Source organism: Dendroctonus ponderosae, unplaced genomic scaffold (assembly GCF_020466585.1).
Source record: "Dendroctonus ponderosae isolate FM_Combo_2020 unplaced genomic scaffold, Dpon_F_20191213v2 Dpon_F_20191213_5, whole genome shotgun sequence".
NCBI classification, from domain to species: Eukaryota; Metazoa; Arthropoda; class Insecta; order Coleoptera; family Curculionidae; genus Dendroctonus; species Dendroctonus ponderosae.
The window spans coordinates 10,635,068-10,653,146 of NW_026018715.1; the positions used below are offsets into that span (position 1 = coordinate 10,635,068).

The 18,079-nt window shown below is 38.0% G+C and overlaps 3 protein-coding genes across 3 annotated transcripts; 2 read left to right on the forward strand and 1 right to left on the reverse strand.

Annotated features, from left to right (window-relative positions):
• The first annotated feature begins 73 nt into the window (after positions 1-73).
• LOC109535164 (regucalcin) lies at positions 74-4,003 on the forward strand. The gene is made up of 5 exons (XM_019901021.2): positions 74-163; positions 371-552; positions 609-803; positions 3,359-3,634; positions 3,694-4,003. Exons 1-5 carry the CDS (start codon positions 108-110, stop codon positions 3,978-3,980), a joined length of 996 nt encoding a protein of 331 aa, XP_019756580.2. The 5' UTR covers positions 74-107; the 3' UTR covers positions 3,981-4,003.
• On the reverse strand, positions 3,997-9,826 carry LOC109535163 (mitogen-activated protein kinase 1). Its single transcript, XM_019901020.2, has 8 exons — positions 9,334-9,826; positions 8,080-8,206; positions 7,565-7,675; positions 7,361-7,495; positions 7,100-7,216; positions 6,876-7,043; positions 6,605-6,793; positions 3,997-6,547 (listed from the first exon to the last, which is right to left on the reverse strand). Exons 1-8 carry the CDS (start codon positions 9,459-9,461, stop codon positions 6,392-6,394), a joined length of 1,131 nt encoding a protein of 376 aa, XP_019756579.1. The 5' UTR covers positions 9,462-9,826; the 3' UTR covers positions 3,997-6,391.
• Positions 9,827-10,063: 237 nt separating this feature from the next.
• Positions 10,064-15,037, forward strand: LOC109535162 (telomere length regulation protein TEL2 homolog). The gene is made up of 8 exons (XM_019901019.2): positions 10,064-10,269; positions 10,330-10,531; positions 10,586-10,856; positions 10,951-11,109; positions 11,164-11,315; positions 11,369-11,631; positions 11,693-12,015; positions 12,301-15,037. Exons 1-8 carry the CDS (start codon positions 10,220-10,222, stop codon positions 14,976-14,978), a joined length of 4,098 nt encoding a protein of 1,365 aa, XP_019756578.2. The 5' UTR covers positions 10,064-10,219; the 3' UTR covers positions 14,979-15,037.
• Positions 15,038-18,079: the final 3,042 nt, after the last annotated feature.

Genomic DNA, 18,079 nt, shown 5'->3' on the forward strand with positions numbered 1-18,079 from the left:
CCGCAAAGAACCGGCACATATTAATAACTCTTTGTTGCTAAACACCGTTGGTGGGATTGCTAAGTTAAGCTCGGAATATACTGTTAAGATTTAGTCGATCCTCGCCAATGTTAACAATGTGGTTCTCTTTGGCTACTGTTAGTCTAGCCTGTTTGGTTCAAGGGTAAGACACATTTTTATGTAGAACCGTTAGAACAATGAGATAATTGGGAAATAATCTTCCATTCGACGCTTATTATAGCGTAATTTTCACAAACAATCTTAAGTGGAAATGACCTAATATCAGTTGTTTAACGCATCTCATCCAAAGTGGCTGCCTCAGATAATTAGTTCTGGTTATTGAAGCGGGAATAAAAAAATCTCTTTTAAGCATCATGTCGACGGAATTCGATGGACCTTCGATCATCCAGGTGAGCGACCCCGTTACAATGGGAGAATCCCCGGTATGGGATCGACGACTGGGAAAATTGCTGTTTGTGGATATCCACAAGGGAAGAGTCATGGCTTATGATTTCGAGAAAAAAACCACTGATATTGCTGCGGAATTTCCAGGTAAGAATATTCACCGCAAACTGAACCAAAGGCCCAACAAAAGTTTTTCTTCAAAGGACATGACCTGACGCCAATAATTCTGTACAAAAATAGCCCCAATGTCCTGGTGGCCGGCTTGGGCAGGAATTTGGCGAAAATCGCGCTCTATAACAAATTAGCAGACCCGGAAATTCTGCACACAGTGCAACATGATAAACCCAAGAATCGGTTCAACGATGGAAAAGCTGATAGCAGGGGGCGAGTTTGGATCGGTAAGTTAACCACCAGAAAAATCGATTAAAAAAGATGTTTAAAGCGTTTAACGCCCTGTACATAAAAGGTTAATGCTGAAATTTGACGACTTTCAATTTGGATATATTAAGCTCAATATTGAGAACCAGAACCAAAGAAACAAGCATGTTTTGTGGAAACTCCAGTTCGATTTTTCTTATGGAACTGGCTCAACTTTTCTATTTTATTGCGGTGCGCCGCTGGTGGAATCTAAATAACAAAATCAAATTTCCGGTTTGTTAGAAACGTTTTCACTCGAACGTCTCTCAAGGTTTTGTGGTATCTTCGACCGCTATCGACAAAAAATCATCAAAGACGATTTTCACACATTCCCAGAATCAGTGCGCAGAAGTACTTGATTATAAGTAATCGCAAAAACTCGGCGAACTACAGAGGAACCACTTATAGCTTTTTTTGTAACCAAAACATTTGAGATTTTCTATACTGTAGGCCTGAGTAACACTGTGTTGAGTTGCGCTTTTGAGTTGATGCCCTTCTCTGAGTTAATGAGTTATAACTCATCGGTGAATGAGTCATAACTAATTTATTACAGCGGATTAAAGATGAAAGAGTATCGTTTTTCCAGCAACGGCTCTGAGTTACTGAGTACCAAGCCATTTGCGCAGCACTGCTCCAACACCTAAAAATTCACTGAGTTACCTTTTCTGTAGAAACGATTGCTTAAAAATGCGCTTTTCTGGTTTTTGGTTTAAAACGAGAAAAGTCGGAAATTTTGAAGAAACTTTTGCCTTCTCTGACTGAAAGTGAAGAAACCGGAATTAAAAATAGTTAAATTATTCACAGCGATTAAGTTGGCGAATTTTCCAAATAGCTGATTATAAAGTTTCGCTTGTTCTCTTCGGAAAAATGTTTTTGAGAAAAATCCAGAAAAAATTATTAGGGTTTTGTCCAAAATTCGAAGCTACAAAAGTTTTTAAAAAATCTCGTGTTCCAATAGAATGTATTTGATAATTGGTCACAGAAAATACCTGAATATTGTCAGTGTTTGCGTGCTGAGCAAGAAAAACTTTGCTAAAACTGGAAAGACCCGAAATTTTAAATAAACTTTAAAATACTTTAGAGCGATGAGGGTAGCGAATTTTCCAAATATTTTTTTGCAAACTGTTGCTCTGGTCGGTTTTTCAAGATAATCTTATTTACTTTGGGAAAAAAGTAAATACAATTATTTGGTTTTTGTGCCAAATTCGAAGCTCAAAAGGGCTTTCTAAAATATCCTGCAAAGCGATGCATGAGACCAATTTTTTAACTAAATTAATGGTGCCGTTTTTGGCTGAAAAGGCCCCATGGTTGTCGCAAAAGAAGAAAAGCATCAGAAAATAATGGATTTTTTACGCTTTCGATTAAACACAAGTTTTGGAGAAAACCTTAATAATTTTCCGGAAAAAATGGGGAAACTTATTTTCGTTTTTATCCCGCATTCGACGCTGTAAAAGGTTTTTGTAAAATTCCTTCAGCTATAAATTTATCTTTTTAAGTGAAACTCTATAAAATAGAACGTTTTTGAGTATAAACTAAAGCGAAAAAAAAATCGATGAAAACTAAAATCGAGTTTTTAAACCAACTCTACAGTCTTCAGAGGGCTGGGGGTGATGAGTTTTTATAAACTGTTATATTCTGTATGCCTTTATTCTGTTTCTGCTTTTTAATCAAAAATTAGTTGATTTTTGTACTAAATTTGAAGCTAAAAAAGGATTTTAATACTTTTTACGAAACGACGAATGAGGCGTGTTGTAATATAATTTATTTTACAATTTTTCGCGGAAAATTTCCTTAGATTGTCAGTATTTTTACGTGAAACATTAGAAAAATGAGTGATTAGAAGAAACAGTAACTGTGCTAAAACTGGGAAATTCTGAAAAAACTAAAAGTACATATTGTTAATAAATGGCCTCTAAAATAAAGCGAAGAACAACTTAACAAAAAAATCAATTTTTTTGCCAGCAACGGAACTGAGTTACTGTGCCGCTGCGTTGGGTTGGCGCACAATGCCAGTACGCAGCACTGCGCCAACTACAAAAAATTCAGAGTTACCCAGGCCTACTATAATAAAGTAAGCACTGTCCCATATGAGACGTACGAAGTACATGTTTTTACTGCTTCTGTGAAAAAAGCACAATAGACCAAGATGTGTTTTTAAACTGATCGGAAAATAGGTTTTGCATTTTCAAATTTAGCAGCGCTGAACTTAAAAAATTTGAAAGAGAAATGAGAGCGTCGTCTTTCATAAAATACCATTCTGTAAAATCTCACAATACTGTTCCTAATGCCGAATAAATTGCAATACATAAACATTTAGAAAACCGCAGAAGCCATAAAGATTTTTTTTATCTTCAGTATTCAACAAACATTTCTGCGGTTGTTTTTTTGAAAAATGGCTTATGCTCCAGTGTCTACATAATTGGTCATTTCATGTGGTAGATAAATCATAGTACCTTTTTTGCCACAAATACCTCAACAATTCCTTGCGCTATTAAAACATCACGCACTGTTGAATCCTATACCCGGCAAACTTTAGGTACGATAGGAGATGAGCCATCCCGAGGCAAACTGGACCTTAATGCAGCCGCTCTGTTCAAATTTACCAAAGGCAATGTGACTAATCCGACAGTAATGATCCCAAAAGTAAGCGTTAGTAACGGAATTGCATGGAACCAGGATGGTACGGAATTGTACTACATTGATACACCCAGCGAAGAAATTGTTAAGTATGACTACTATTCGGAATCTGGAAATATTGCCAACAAAACCGTCGTGTTCAGCACCAAAGGAAAAGGATTAGGGTATCCGGATGGTACGTAAACCTTCCCAAACTGTTTATTTTTCCTACTCTATTAAACCCCTGGCTTATAGGTATGACCATAGACGAAGATGGTAATCTATGGGTGGCTCTTTACGCTGGAGGCTCAGTGATTCAAATTAACCCTTCCAATAGGACGTTAATCAGACGAATCCCCATTCCTGCTCAGTTTACCACGTCAGTAGCGTGGGGCGGGCCTAATCTAGACGTTCTTTTCGTAACCACTGCAAGGAGGTATTTGACTCCCGAAGAACTGCAAGGGCAACCAGGTGCAGGCAGTTTGTACGCGATCACTGGTTTAGGCACTAGAGGGCTTCCCGATTTTGAGGCAGATGTTTGAGAAATAAAAGTCCTTATTCATTATATAGGCAGATTTATTTTGTTTTAATAGATACACGTAATAAGAATTACAATCTGAGAACTACCATAATGCAATATTACGTAACAGTATATATGTAACAACATTTAGGCCTTTTATTAATAGCTATTCTGATATTGGTACCAAGAGACACATGGAAAATGTTCAATTGACTTTCTGTTCTCAACCTGCTCATCAAACAGCCGAGTTGGATTTCACTGACCGTTTGTTTTAGAAAAATATGTGTTAACTGTTTAATCACAACGCTGTGTTTCATCATTAATCAACCCGCTAATAGTGATTACATATTTTAAGTATATATAAAAAACTGTTAAGAAATGCTTCTGTCCAAAAAGGCATCAAACTAAGGAATGAAAATCAAAATCTTTAAACTACTAAGTAGTCGATGAGCCTGAAACATGTTTCTCTTAGTCTGGCTGGAAAAGTGTAGTGATGAGCGAATTCCACATAAAACCCGCCCTTCATTTCTAGTCAATGAAAACTTACAAACCCGATTTAGAATGTTTGCAAATTTGCCCATCACTTTCATCATTTAGCTTGAGTAACAGCGTTCATATTAGGAAGAAAAAACACCGATATTAAAGTCGAGGAATTATCGATATAAAAACATCTAATATAATGAGTATTCGCAGACTGCGAATATTAAGTGAAAAGGCGAAGTTGTCGCTTATTGTGTTATCATGCTCACAATAATAGTAAATAACATTTGCCATGCATACATAAGGGCGAAGCTGATGAGCAGTTATTAACCAATCGACCTTAGCTGCTCTAAAAACTAAACCGATACTTGGATAAAATCTCCAGACAGTTGTTTAATTTCAATTAGAGAACAGAAATAAGTTAAAAAGAAATATTGATGGTTTTTAATAAAACGAGAAATTTTTAGTGATTAGTTAATAACCGGAACATGCAGCTCAAAAACATTTTCATATGGTACCTATCTACATATTTTGAAAAGGGACGATATTCTTAAATAGGTTTGTGATCAAGGTAGATACAGTTGCGATATTTCCTATGAGGAAACTCCCAGTTAAGACCGAGGTATAGGAATTAAGAAGAGAAACATGTAATTAATTCACATTCAAATGGGTATTTTAAAAAGTCCTACTTCTACTTCCCTGTATTGATATAAATCTGAATTTACTGTTTAAAAAGCAAACAGTTACAAACACACAGGTGCGGCATGCGAATGTTCACGGCGCATCATTATACATATAATCATTACCAGTGAACGATCGTTTACCAAACCTGCAAATAAACATGTATATAATACAAATAAAATTGATATGATTGCGCTTAAAACTGATTTCCGCACAATCTGAGCAAAGTAAATCATAACACGAACTAAAAGACCAAAAGCAACTGTACATGATAAAGTTTGCGACTAAAACACATCTTCGCTTTACTAGCAAAACCGAAACGAAACGTTATCTAAAACACAGAAAGCCTGTGCGTATTTCGGACACAACCATATATTACGATTTACAAAACCTACGTTTCAAAAATAGATTGTTTTCTCTCATTGCTTTCAATAAAGACCTAGCGATTTAACGGAATTACTATAATGCGCCTGTACAATTTAGCTTAGAAACTCATGTGCATATGGGATATAAAGCTTTAGATTAGATTAAAACTGTTCTGGAGACTATGATGAAGGATAATGATGGAATAAATTGTTTGTGTTTTTCTTGAATAAAATGAGCCACTTTTTCACTATCCCATACAAGCAGAGTAGCTGCTTTTTAAGATCGAATAATTTGTGCAAACGACAAAAAAGGTGCACTCAAATCAATCGATGACCAAAATTAAAAGTGGGCGTTAAGTTTTCCTTACATGAATATACAGAGTGATGGAAAACCAATTTTGCGCCTAGTTTCAACGTTTTGAAGCCGAAATAAAAAAAAACATTGCGGCAAAGTACAGTAGTTGAAAGAAAATTGCAATTTGTCTTGAGATTGACTTTCATGCACCTACAATTGGAACATTCTAGTTTTCACTAGTTGAGCCTTGTTAATGGTACCTTTGCAAGCCTTTCAGCAAGTAAACAAGTTGTATAAATCTTTTATCTGCTAACATTATGGAATTCTTAAAACCATTCAAATATCCAGCACGTAAACATGTTCGGCAATAAACAGATGGAATATCAACAAAAAAACGTGCTAATGACAAAAAACCTTCACCGAAAAGACTGACTTTGGCCCTGATTAGAGCCAGTAATAATAAATAAAACATATGGATTTACTTGAAAGTCTACAATACTGCATAGGGGGGAAAAATCAGTTTACCTGTTTTATTGCACTGAAGCTTATACAATATTATAGACCTTCGTTTGCAGGTGTTTGTTTTAAGTCTTAAATGCTCATTTCAAATGACTATGACGTATTCATTGCTTGATCCTGCCGTTTCTGATCGTCGTGCTGTTGCCTGTGTTTAAACAAGAGCGTCTCTTCGAAAATCAATTTCTTCAGTTGGTCTTTCGGAAGATCGTCAAGCTCTGTATCAAACCTGAACGGTTGCTCTGCAACCGGCTGAAGAAAAAGACATTTTTGTAGGGCTTCAGGCGAACAACTCAACCAAAGGCCTACCTCATCAGACGGTTCGTAATACTGTTCTAAATAAGGATGCGCCAATGCGCCTTCAACCCCAATTCGACGATGGGGATTGAAAGTCAGCATCTTATCCAACAGATCCAGAGCTCTGGGATCGGCATGCGGATACAGTTTGGCCCAAGGAACTTTTGGTTTGTACGGTAAAGACTGTAAGTAACTTCTGGCCTATTTTCCAGAAAACACAGTAAAATACATGTGGCCGAGAAGCGCAGTTAAGCACTGAAATATCCAACAAGTTTCAACCAACCTTTTCATTGATAATGCAGTTTAAATCTTCTTGAGATGGTGAACCCAATACTCCCAATATATGGTTCAACTGATCTAAGTAGTGTTTTCCCGGGAATATCGGCCTGTTTGCCAACATTTCCGCTAGAATACAACCGACTGACCATATGTCAATTGACTTTGTGTAACCCTGCAATATATATTATATATTGCATCAACCAGTTGCATGTTTACGCGTTTTAGTACCTTTGAATTGAGCATTATTTCGGGAGCTCGGTACCATCGAGTCGCCACATATTCGGTAAGAAATCCTGTGTGGTCGTGCTCTGGATCAGCAACTCTAGCTAACCCAAAGTCGCAGATCTATAAATAGTATTCGGGATTTTATGCGACTATACAAAAACCATCACCAATTGATTGTAATCAAGCGCACAGACAGGAATAAGTAAGTGCGATCAAGCCTCACTTAAATATTTTAAAGCTCAAGACCTACATGAGGGTACTCACTTTGAGGTCGCATGTGGTGTTTAGTAGTAAATTGCTGGGCTTCAAGTCTCTATGTAGCACATTGGCGGAGTGAATATATTTTAATCCACGAAGGATCTGATATAGAAAGTAACATATGTGGTCGTTACTCAGTCTCTACAATTAAGAATCCGCCTTTATTATCTGCTTAAAATTGGATTTCAGTTCTGAGTTTTGAGAACATACCTGAGTTTTGAGTAGTTTGTAGAGATCGGTTTCCATGAGACATTGTACGATGTACACGTCTCGCATCTGATCTATATTTACAGCCCGAAGTATATCTCGGATATCAATTATCTGCAAAATGCAACGATTTCAAAAAATGCACTCTATAATTGAATCGAGACATTAAAAATTATTAAATTAGTTCGGTTCTCCTACATATTGTAGGTAGGTACTTCGATTTAATCAATAAAAATAGGCTCAAATATCCAATCAACTACATTGTAGTATTTTACGTCAGCAGGGAGCAAGTGAAGTGAAAATCCTGCAGGATCGAATTCCATTTGCGTCCGTCGAAACCTAATAACGCCCGATAAATTCACGAAGCGAAATAACTGCGTGTGTAATCAATGGAAATAAAGTGGGTTGATCAATGGAAATTGCGTCTCGTGTCTTAACAAAAAAAACTAATAGTTTCTTTTTGAATCTTTAAACGAATGGATAAAATGCGTTACATTCGCTCATCTGCAGTTACTTACATTTTCATGCTTAAACCTGGTGAGGATTTTTATTTCCCGCAGAGTTCTCTGACAATAGGTCTGATGCTCAAACGGGGAAATCTTCTTTATGGCAACTTTGGTATTTGTGAGGACATCATTCGCCGATCTTGAAACCAAAATTAAATACAATTAATTGAATCGCAAATGCCCTTTATTCAATATTCAAGCATCACTAATCCCCTGTTGAATGAAAAACAGTTATTCCCATCTGCCCAGACAGCCTATTCTAGGAGGCGAACGACTTCAAAGAAGCATCGGCGGCTATCCGATGTTTTTTCTTTTTAGCGGCGAAAGTTATCGAGCTATTAAACCGCATTGCGTCGTGCTGTAATATGTATTGACAGTAGAATTTCTTCGCCATCAAATTAAAATAAGAATGTTTATATAACAGCAGACGATTCAATTAGAAGGCTATTAGGATGAGTCTGGGACATGTGTACACTTTCTGGCTGGCTGGATAAGTGTTTACTTTGCGATATGCACTCACAAGTTTGGCAATAAAAACGAAAACGATAAATAGCAAATACGGTTTCCCCTTGAAGCTTTCAGGGAGATTAGTTAAAATGGAATGGCTCGAGTGCTCAGATAAAAAATAATCAAACTAGGGAGTGATTTATCCACTTGTGGTTAAACTGATTGCACTACATGCATATCTTTTTTAACTGTTTCCAGTGTTTATCGGCCAGAATCCTTATTAGTTATAGCAAACTATTGGCCAAATTGCAAGACTGCTTCTAGGAAGGTTTTCTCTATTTTAGCACAAAAAGTTTCAGTTTCAATCTGTTAAAGGCAAATCTGTTAAAGGTGTACCTACTTTTAAAATTAAGCACCTCTAGGCGAAGCTCAAATAAAATTACATTTCACACGAATGTTTGCAGTAGATAGTTACACAGTTGACAATCTGATAAGACTTAAAATCCCAAGTTGGCACTTAGGAAATTCCTGACTAGGCAGACTAGCAACTAATAATAATATAATTAATAGGTAGTAAGTAGATGCATATGAGACAAATCCAAAACTGATAAAGAACTCAAAACATCCATCTGTTGCCTGCATTCATGAGTGTGGACCTTTCGGAACCCAAAACACTACTTAAATAGTATACAATACACATAAAATATCGAGATATCACTAGACTATTAGTCTAAAAGACTGGACTAAAAGGCAGGACAATTTACTGGTTAGTATTCCATAGAATATTGGGACCCCCAAATGAAAACTGGAAAAACTTACACGACCATTCCATAGGCACCTTCCCCGATATAGGACAGGTTGGTGTAACGGGGTCCCACCTCAAAGATTTGGCCCCTAACGATGACGGCGTTTGGGTTCGTACTAGACACACCTGTAGCTTCCGCCATTTTTGCCCGAACGAGACTACACTAAACGAGTTACCGGTAACAAGTAATATTGCGGAAAGTGCTGCAAATTACTACAAACGAACGCGAAGAGTGCCCCCAAAGGGCCGGCTTACATTAATCGATTTGAAGAGAATCGCGGGTCACCTAGTATAACTGTGTGAATGAAGCCGATTTTTCCACTAACACCCGCTACGATTTTACGAGATTTAAAACGGAGCATGTAAATAGAATCATCACTTTAACATTTCTGTAGTAAAATTACCGTAGTTTCAGAAATAGTGAGCCGAGAAAGATTATTGATTGTGGAAAGCTGGAAATTGACACTGACATCGCGACATTTTCACCGACACGTATGACGGTTTGGCGTTTTATCAATAGAGGTATAAAAGCCAACAAACTGACCCGAAAATTAGCGCAAATTAACCGCTTAAGATAAAATGTGCCTTAAAAATCTCGCTTTCTCTAGAATACCTCAGGGATCAAATCCTCAACTTTTTCTAGTTATTTAAGCTTCAGCTTATTTTTAAAAATACCCGCTTTTAGTTAGCTTCAGACGACGTCATCACCCGCGGATAAGAAATGCATTTATAAGTCTATGGAATTTTTCGTGTTTGTCAAATACACTGACGGCCATCAACTATGGTCGATTAGCCAAATCCAGTCATTACTACTTGGCAGTTTTCGTATATAAATCTTTATTAAACCCTTTTTATTCAATTCTTTTCCGTTTACGCAAAAAGCAATTAATACAGTTCGATATGGAGAGCTTATTCAGTATGTGGAAAGTGCGCGAAATCGCTGATAAAGTGTAAGAAACATTTCATGCGTTCCAAATGAAAGTCTTTTTGATGTTTTTATACCGTTCTAGGACAAATGTTGTAATGAATTACACAGAAATCGAGGCGAAAGTGCGAGAAGCCACCAACGATGAGGCGTGGGGCCCCACCGGGGCGCTTATGCAGGAACTCGCTCATGCAACATTCACCTACGAACACTTCCCAGAAGTTTTGTCTATGCTCTGGAAACGTATGTTGCAGGACAGCAAACAGCACTGGCGGCGAACGTACAAGGTACTGAGCGCTCTTTGAAGCTGAAATCGTTACTAAAAGCCTGAATTCTTACAGTCCTTGCTAGTGTTGAACTATTTAATAAAAAATGGGTCCGAGAGAGTGGTCACATCTGCAAGGGAGCACATCTACGATCTGCGATCACTGGAAAACTATACATTTATTGATGAGAATGGAAAGGACCAGGGTGTTAACATCAGGCACAAAGTCAAGGAACTGATAGACTTTGTGCAAGACGACGACAGGCTGCGTGAGGAGAGGAAAAAGGCCAAGAAAAACAAAGACAAATACATTGGAATGAGCTCAGATATGATGGGAATGAAATTTGGTGAGTAGATTTTACAACTAGTAACGCTTAAATAGTTGACTAATGCCCGTAAATTCCAAGTCACAAAGCATTGCAACTTCAAATTTTATTACAGGTTCCGGTGCTGAAAAGTGGGATGAGAAACCTTACACTAAAAACGATTTCGGTGACAATAATTGGGATGACCACTCCAACGGAAGATACCGCGATAAGTCTTATGATGAAGATATTGATAGGGAAGCCATTGATAGTGACGATGACCGATCGTCCAGAGGTAAGCCAACTTTATATTCACGTTGAGGGCAAAGTCAAATTTAAAAAAAATTAGGCGGAACCAGTAGTGCGAATAGATATAAAGATGAAGGAGGACCGGGCAGTCCTCCCGCTTCCACACCTACATATCCCGAAAAGAAGGTGAACTTAGTTCTTAACTCAACCATCACAGCATCACCGAAAAAGACTCAGAAAACTCTAAAAAAGGTAATAGAAGTTCTTAAAAACTAGTAGTTAATTAGAAAGGCGAAAACCTGTAGGTTGACTTGGGAGCGGCCGCTAACTTTGGCAGAGACGCCACGCAAAGCCCCCTGCCTAGGCCTCCAAGTGGGGGAGCTTCCGATTTATTTGACGACTTCGACCCCAGAGCTTCTGAAAAAATCGTTCGAGCAACTGACAATGAGTTTGGTGACTTTGAGGTAGTTTTTAATAACCCTCCGCCCGTTCAAACCTCTTCAGTTGCCGCTAGCAAACCTGAGGACGATTTTGCAGACTTCAGTTCAGCGTTTTCCACTTCCAGCAGGTAGAAACTCCGATCAGGCTAATCAATTTTGAAGATTAACGTGTGATTTTATTAATTTCAGTACTGCTCCCTCCAGTTTGCTCACATCGCCTACAACTCCAACTGTTTTACCAAACATTATTTCTCCTACTATGGGGGTTTCCAACTCATTGCTGTCCATGGGCCCAAATCTTCTCGGGGGGCTAGATCAACCTACCTTAGGAGGCCAAACTAGTCTTCTGGGGCCTACACCTGCTCAACCCGCCCCTGTGGTAGCACCAAAGGACGATTTACTAGGAGATTTTAGCAGCATGAGCATACAGCCGCAAATAGTTAGCAACAATTTGAACAACAATTTCAATGATGGCTTCCTGGGCGGGCCTGCGTTGTTGGACAATTTTAATGGTAAGTGAAATACGTTGCAGAAATTTACTGCGTCATAGTGGCAAGGTAACCGAATTCCGAATTTAGACAAAATAAGAGTTTTCTCAATGTGATATAAATGATGTTTTATATGGGGGTTGCTTGCGTTAGTTTATAAATGTTTCCGGTGGTTCGGCGCGTTTTACCACCGTAATCCGTTTAGCAAAAACGAGTCTTTGTGTGTTCTCTCAGACTCTTCGCATTTGCGATTTTTTCGCCTATAGTGCTAATACAATATGGGAAATTCACTGAATTTTCCCATTGCAGATGGTAAATCCAGTCAGCCACGCCTGTTAAGGCACAAAAAGACAAGATTGCAAAAGGACCTAGAACAAGTGACTATTCCAGTAATAGACCATCTGATAAAAGTGAAGAAAATTGCGTCGCAATCTGATATAGACCTCATTATGGAACAGCTAAATAGCGTTCTGAATCATTATCCCGCAACAGTAAATATATATAAACTGCAAGGCCTGGATGATATTTCTTATGATGAGTATGTAGATAAATGGTTTGCTGTGCTCCTAGAAGAGCTGGTGAGATTGTTTGACCACAGCTTTCCTTTCAAAGATGGGAAAATCTACCAAGTTGTAGGCAAGCTGTTCAGTATTCCGGATAGTAGTTTTTTTGAGGCCAGTCTAGAGGTGCTGGTTAAAAGCCTAAAGGGCAAAACATCGGCGAAAAGCGCCGTGGGCTGCCTGCAAGTTTTACTGCAGGCCGAAGGCCTCTTTGCATGCATTGTTTCCTCTAGCTTTAGTCCGAAAGATCACTGGGAACACATTGTTAAGCTTATAGTGTCTTTACCCGCTAGAGTGGCCAATTGCTTGGAGCGAGAAACACCCGATTTTTTCTCAAATCAACAGTTTGCAAACTTGCTACTGTACAATTTCCTCAAAAGTTTTGAGTTTGCTGCCCTGATAGTTCACGCAGAGTCAAAGCTACAAAACCGAGTAATATTCACGAATGTAGCTCATCTTTTAAGTCAGATAATCGTCAACTTTAATGAGCGAAACAATTGCAATGGACTCGACCAATTCGTCTTCATTCTCGGGTTGATTACGAGCACAAAGTCCGAGAAAACTGGGTGTTATCAAAGCCTGCTTTACGGCATTTTGAACTGTCTTTATAGGCCAGCAGTGGAAATTCTGGCTAAAACTTGCCTAACGAAACTGGACCCCAAAGCGGTTTCAATGAAAAGTCTACTAGGCAAAGAACTATTGAAAAATCCAGACTGGAAATACGTGCTGTGCACCAAGCTGCCGTTGCTCAGTTTTATCGAGAAGGATCATGAGAACTTTGTGACTAATTTGGTGTCCTATTTAGGAAGTGTTTCCCATAGCGAACTGGTTCGACTGTTTTCCAACTTGGTGGTGATTTGGTCGAGTAAATCCTCCTTGAACCGCACAAGTGTTGAACATCATGTGCTAATATCAAAGTTCATAGTATGTATAGTGAATTGCCTAAAGCAAATCGGTCTGAGCGAATTTGAGAGAAATACAATCAAAGAGAGCGTTTATCGTGGCTTGCCAATCCATCTGGAAAGCACTGTGGATGCAATCAGCAACTCTGGCAAGAAAACCGGTGAAATAGTTGTGAACTTTTTGAATGAAGAAACCGACTTGGCCAATCCGTTGAAGTTTGAGTATGATAGATTGAGCAAAGAAACACTAGAATTCATCAAGCAGCTTGAATACTTTCAGAGTTTGGACTTTGAAGAAGTTTATCGAGCAAAAAATAGCAGCTTTGATGTAGACGCAGAGCTGCTGAAGTTGAGCAAAAGTGAATCTCCTATTGAATATGTGCCTCCTCACCGAGTGTTTCGAAGCCACCCGGAAAAAATACAGTCCAATGAAATTGTTATTTCGCATTATGTGAAGCCGACAGAACGCACCATTAACATCATCGACAATAATTTGGAATTGGACTCAGACGACGAATTCGAGCCTTACGATTTAAGCAATGATGATACAGGGTCTGAAAAACCTCCACCGGCCTACTTGCGGGACGTCATAGAAAATTTGCTGGAAACCGATGATCCAGTTGTGTTCGACATAACTCTTCAGCATTGCGAATCGCTGGTCAAACAGCAACTGCCTGATGATGATGCTAGTATTGGGCTCGAATTGCTGCAAATACTCATCACACTCGACTGCAAATTCTATATGGAAAACTTCAATATGCTGGTGTTTCAGAGCTGCGTGGCCATCACTTGCGTGTATCCTGCAGCTTATGCGGAGTATCTGTGCAAGGAAGTGCATGCTGAGATTGGGAAATACTCTGTAGTGCACCGCATATTGATGTTGGATATTCTGCGACAAGCCAGCAAGAGTTTGTCGAGTTTTTCGAGCGAAAACACTCAGAATGGGAACAGCAAACACGCTATTGCTTCCGATGTTGTTAGGAAGCGGCTGGAAAGCAAAACCCGGTACTTTCACCAGAGCAAAGTAATACCCAAAGCCGAACAGATAAATAGATTTGCTGAAGTAGCGGGCTACTTTTTCTTTCCTTTGATATACGGCTACAACCAAAACGTGCTTTTGACTCAACCAATCACGAAAAACTCCGATGATTATCTGCTGCTGGTACATTTCGTCGAAACATTGGCCATCATCATGTTCTGCGCCCAAAACTGCAACATCAGCATCCGAATGGCCAAAGAGGCGCTCCAGTTCTCGTGGTTCCTGCGCTTTCATAAAGACGTGAAGGTGCGAATGGCCGTATTTAATCTCATCGGGGCGATACTTTTAACCGTTCCACAAGCCCTTCTTATACAGAACTTCGTTAGTGAGCTGTTAGAGCTGCATTTGTGGCTGGTCGAGTTACTCAATCCAAACGTAAACCGAGGCGAACCGAATGATGAATGCAGGCGTTTAATTTCTAGCACTGTTTTCCTGCTTCAAAATGTCTTAAAAGTCGATCTGGAGGAAGCAGATGAATGCTCATAGTTTTGTTTGTGTAATTTATTGTTCTTTATTAAAGTCCTGCTTTTGAGGTTTGAATTATTTTTTTTTTGTTTTATTTATACCAATTTCCCAATGTTAGAAGAAACCCATCCGGAAAATAGAGCCATCTTAAAATGTTTATCTAGTTGACTTGAAGATGGTTTCAATCATTTAAAACGCGAATTTCACATCGATTTATTATGAACAATGGAGTTTTTGAACAAAAAACCCAGGGATTTGGAACCTTATTTGATTTCCTATGAGTGATAAGATATTCTTATCGCAATTACTTTTGTGAAATAGGCTCAGCTTGCGTCTATAGTCAATATTTGGTTTAGTTAATCGCATTTTGAGATACATTTCTTTGCGTATGAAAGTACCTGCAAACGCCACTTTAACTTAAATTGTTGATTTGCTGCTGAGCAAAAGTCTCGAGTCTAAGTGCTAACTGTAAACTTCCCAATTCGCATTTTCTTGTGTTTTAATGCAAATAAATATTTTAATTGAACTCCTGAGGAGGAAAAAATAGCTGTCGAATTACATTTGATCACTAACGAAATCCTATATATTTTTACGGCAGTTTTGGTGATGATAAAAGCAGAATTTTTCATTTTAACTCCCAAAGGAGCAGGAACTTTTGAGAAACCTCTTTTGCTGGAGGAAGGTTTTAAGACGCTCTATCGATAAGACCCAAAAATGTTCCAAGATTTATCAAATTTTGGGTCAATTATTTTGAACTTTCACTCTTAAGGAAGAAAATATAGCTGTCCAAACGCTCTATAAAATTGTATATAATCATTTATAAATTCGGGTATTTCGGTAGTTCTCGAACAAAAAGAGAATAGCAAAAAATGAATACCGGCTTTCATGTGCAGATTGCTCTATTTCGTGATTTATTGAGTAATTCCAACAATTTTGATTTTCTGGACTTATTCATTTTCTGAAGACCACAAGCAAATCGAGTTCAATTGGTTGTGGAAAAAATTGTTTTCAAAGTTACGGGCACAAAATGAAAATGCATTTAAGCAGTTTAATTGGAAAAAATGTAATTATTTCTGTTTACGTTAACGACAGTGCTGATAAATCCATGCTAAGAAAAAATCCTCGAATCTGGCAGATAACTTTTTAAATGCTTACTTTGATCACAAACACCCGAAAAAATATCTTTCAACTTCCAAATACAGCGAAAACAGCATGTTATTACAAAAAAATTAATCCATGTATAAATGGCTCATCATTTAGAATTCGAAATCGCGGCATGAAGTGTTTTTTCCTGTCGGACTTTGAGAGTTTCTCAAATTTGGGGTTTTAGTCCTTTAAACGTGGGGAAAGTCCAATGAAACTTAATTAACGAAGAACCGATATTGAAGAGAAGACTGATGGGTACCTGAAAAGGGGCGAAACTCTCGTTCGATTCTCAATTAACTTCTACTAAAATATCATTAAAAAAATTCGCTTTAGGTCCCTATGATGACTCTGATATTAACAGCCGATTTCAATCTGGAGCAAATTTGGCAGCAACTGGAGAAAAATTGAAATTTTGTAGGCCGTTAATAGACAAAAAAACAGCAATCAATGTGGAAGTTTTTTAGCGGACCCACGAACTCCATTGTATTGCGTGTAGAAAAAAGTCTATTTAAATGTGAAACACCACAGAAATGCGGAATTTTCAATGAATGTTATTTTAGGGGAGTTGCTCACTCCTTCTCCAATCGCCCCATTACAACCCTCTTCCAATTCAAACCCAGCCCTCTGTTCTGCGGCCACCTCCATTACCAGAAACCAGCCCTTGGGCTCCACTTGGGCCAACTCTGGAAACGTGAACATCGACCTGGACAATCTACTCCTGAGTAAACCCAAAACTGCGCCATCTCTGAGTATGAATCAACTGGCCAGCAATCCGACTTCTCCAGTCAACCAGCCCAGATCGAATGCCAACAATGCGGCATTTTCCAGTCCGAATGCTCCCGGGTTTTCCCAGCAAGGTAATCAGCAGTTTTTCGCGAAATTCCAGTGAATAGGAGTGATGTAGAACAGGCAAATATGAGACGAGGCTGCGGCCTCAGTGCATTTAAATTTTCTGACAAAATGCCACTTTTTGCAATTAAATTTGGGCGGTTTTGAGGAGGAAAATGACTAAGATTTTGGAAATAGTTTGCAAATTAAATAAATATGAAATTTACAATTATATCTACTCTTATCTAAATCAGTTAATAAATTAATTAATCGAGCAGGGTTGAAATGTTTTATAAACATTCATTCAAACTCATGTTCGAGGATTAAGGACTTGATGAGCCGAACTCCGTTCTAGTAATATTTGGGCGAATGAGTTTTCTTTCATCAACATCAAATTTTAAACATTTAATGACTTAATTGACTAAGTACATTTTACTTTTTTTACATTTTCACAAGTACTGCACATAATTTTGTAAATAGTGTTAAGTCAGATTTTATAAAATGCTCATTAAATATCAGGTGCTGGGTTTATAGTTAGGTTTAAGTATTTATTTACGTTTTAGGCCGCTGATACCATTTGTAATATAATTATTATCAACAAGGTTCCTTCGGGAGTCCAAATAAAAAGCAATATTCGATTATACATATAAAAATCTAATCTTATCTTTAAGTTTATAAATTTTATTTTACATTTGAATATATTTTTCATATCATTTTATTATAAAGTTAGCTACTTATATTGTGTTTTAATGGCAGCGTGACTAGAGCCACAAATCAGGAAGCTGAGGTTCTCGTCTTAACCAAATTAGGCGCAAATCTGACCAAAGGTGCCTTGTTTAGAAAATGTTTAGTAGTTCCTTTTGGTGACTCTAATTCAACGCAGTGCCAAAACAGCGCAGTTTTAAGAGACGATCTTTATCTGCGCACATATCAGTATCCAGAGCACTATAAAACTCTTTTATTTCTCCGCACAATTTTTTTAGCTTCACCAGAAGGAAGTATTATCTACCTGTTTAAGTATAATTACGTACTAGATTAGGTCCTATTGTCGACATATTTGGTAACATTCCCAAACGCTCAGTTGCATAGCTAACTTGAATAAATAAAATGTTCGATTTCAGTTAATTTCGTTTTTCTACTTCCTATTT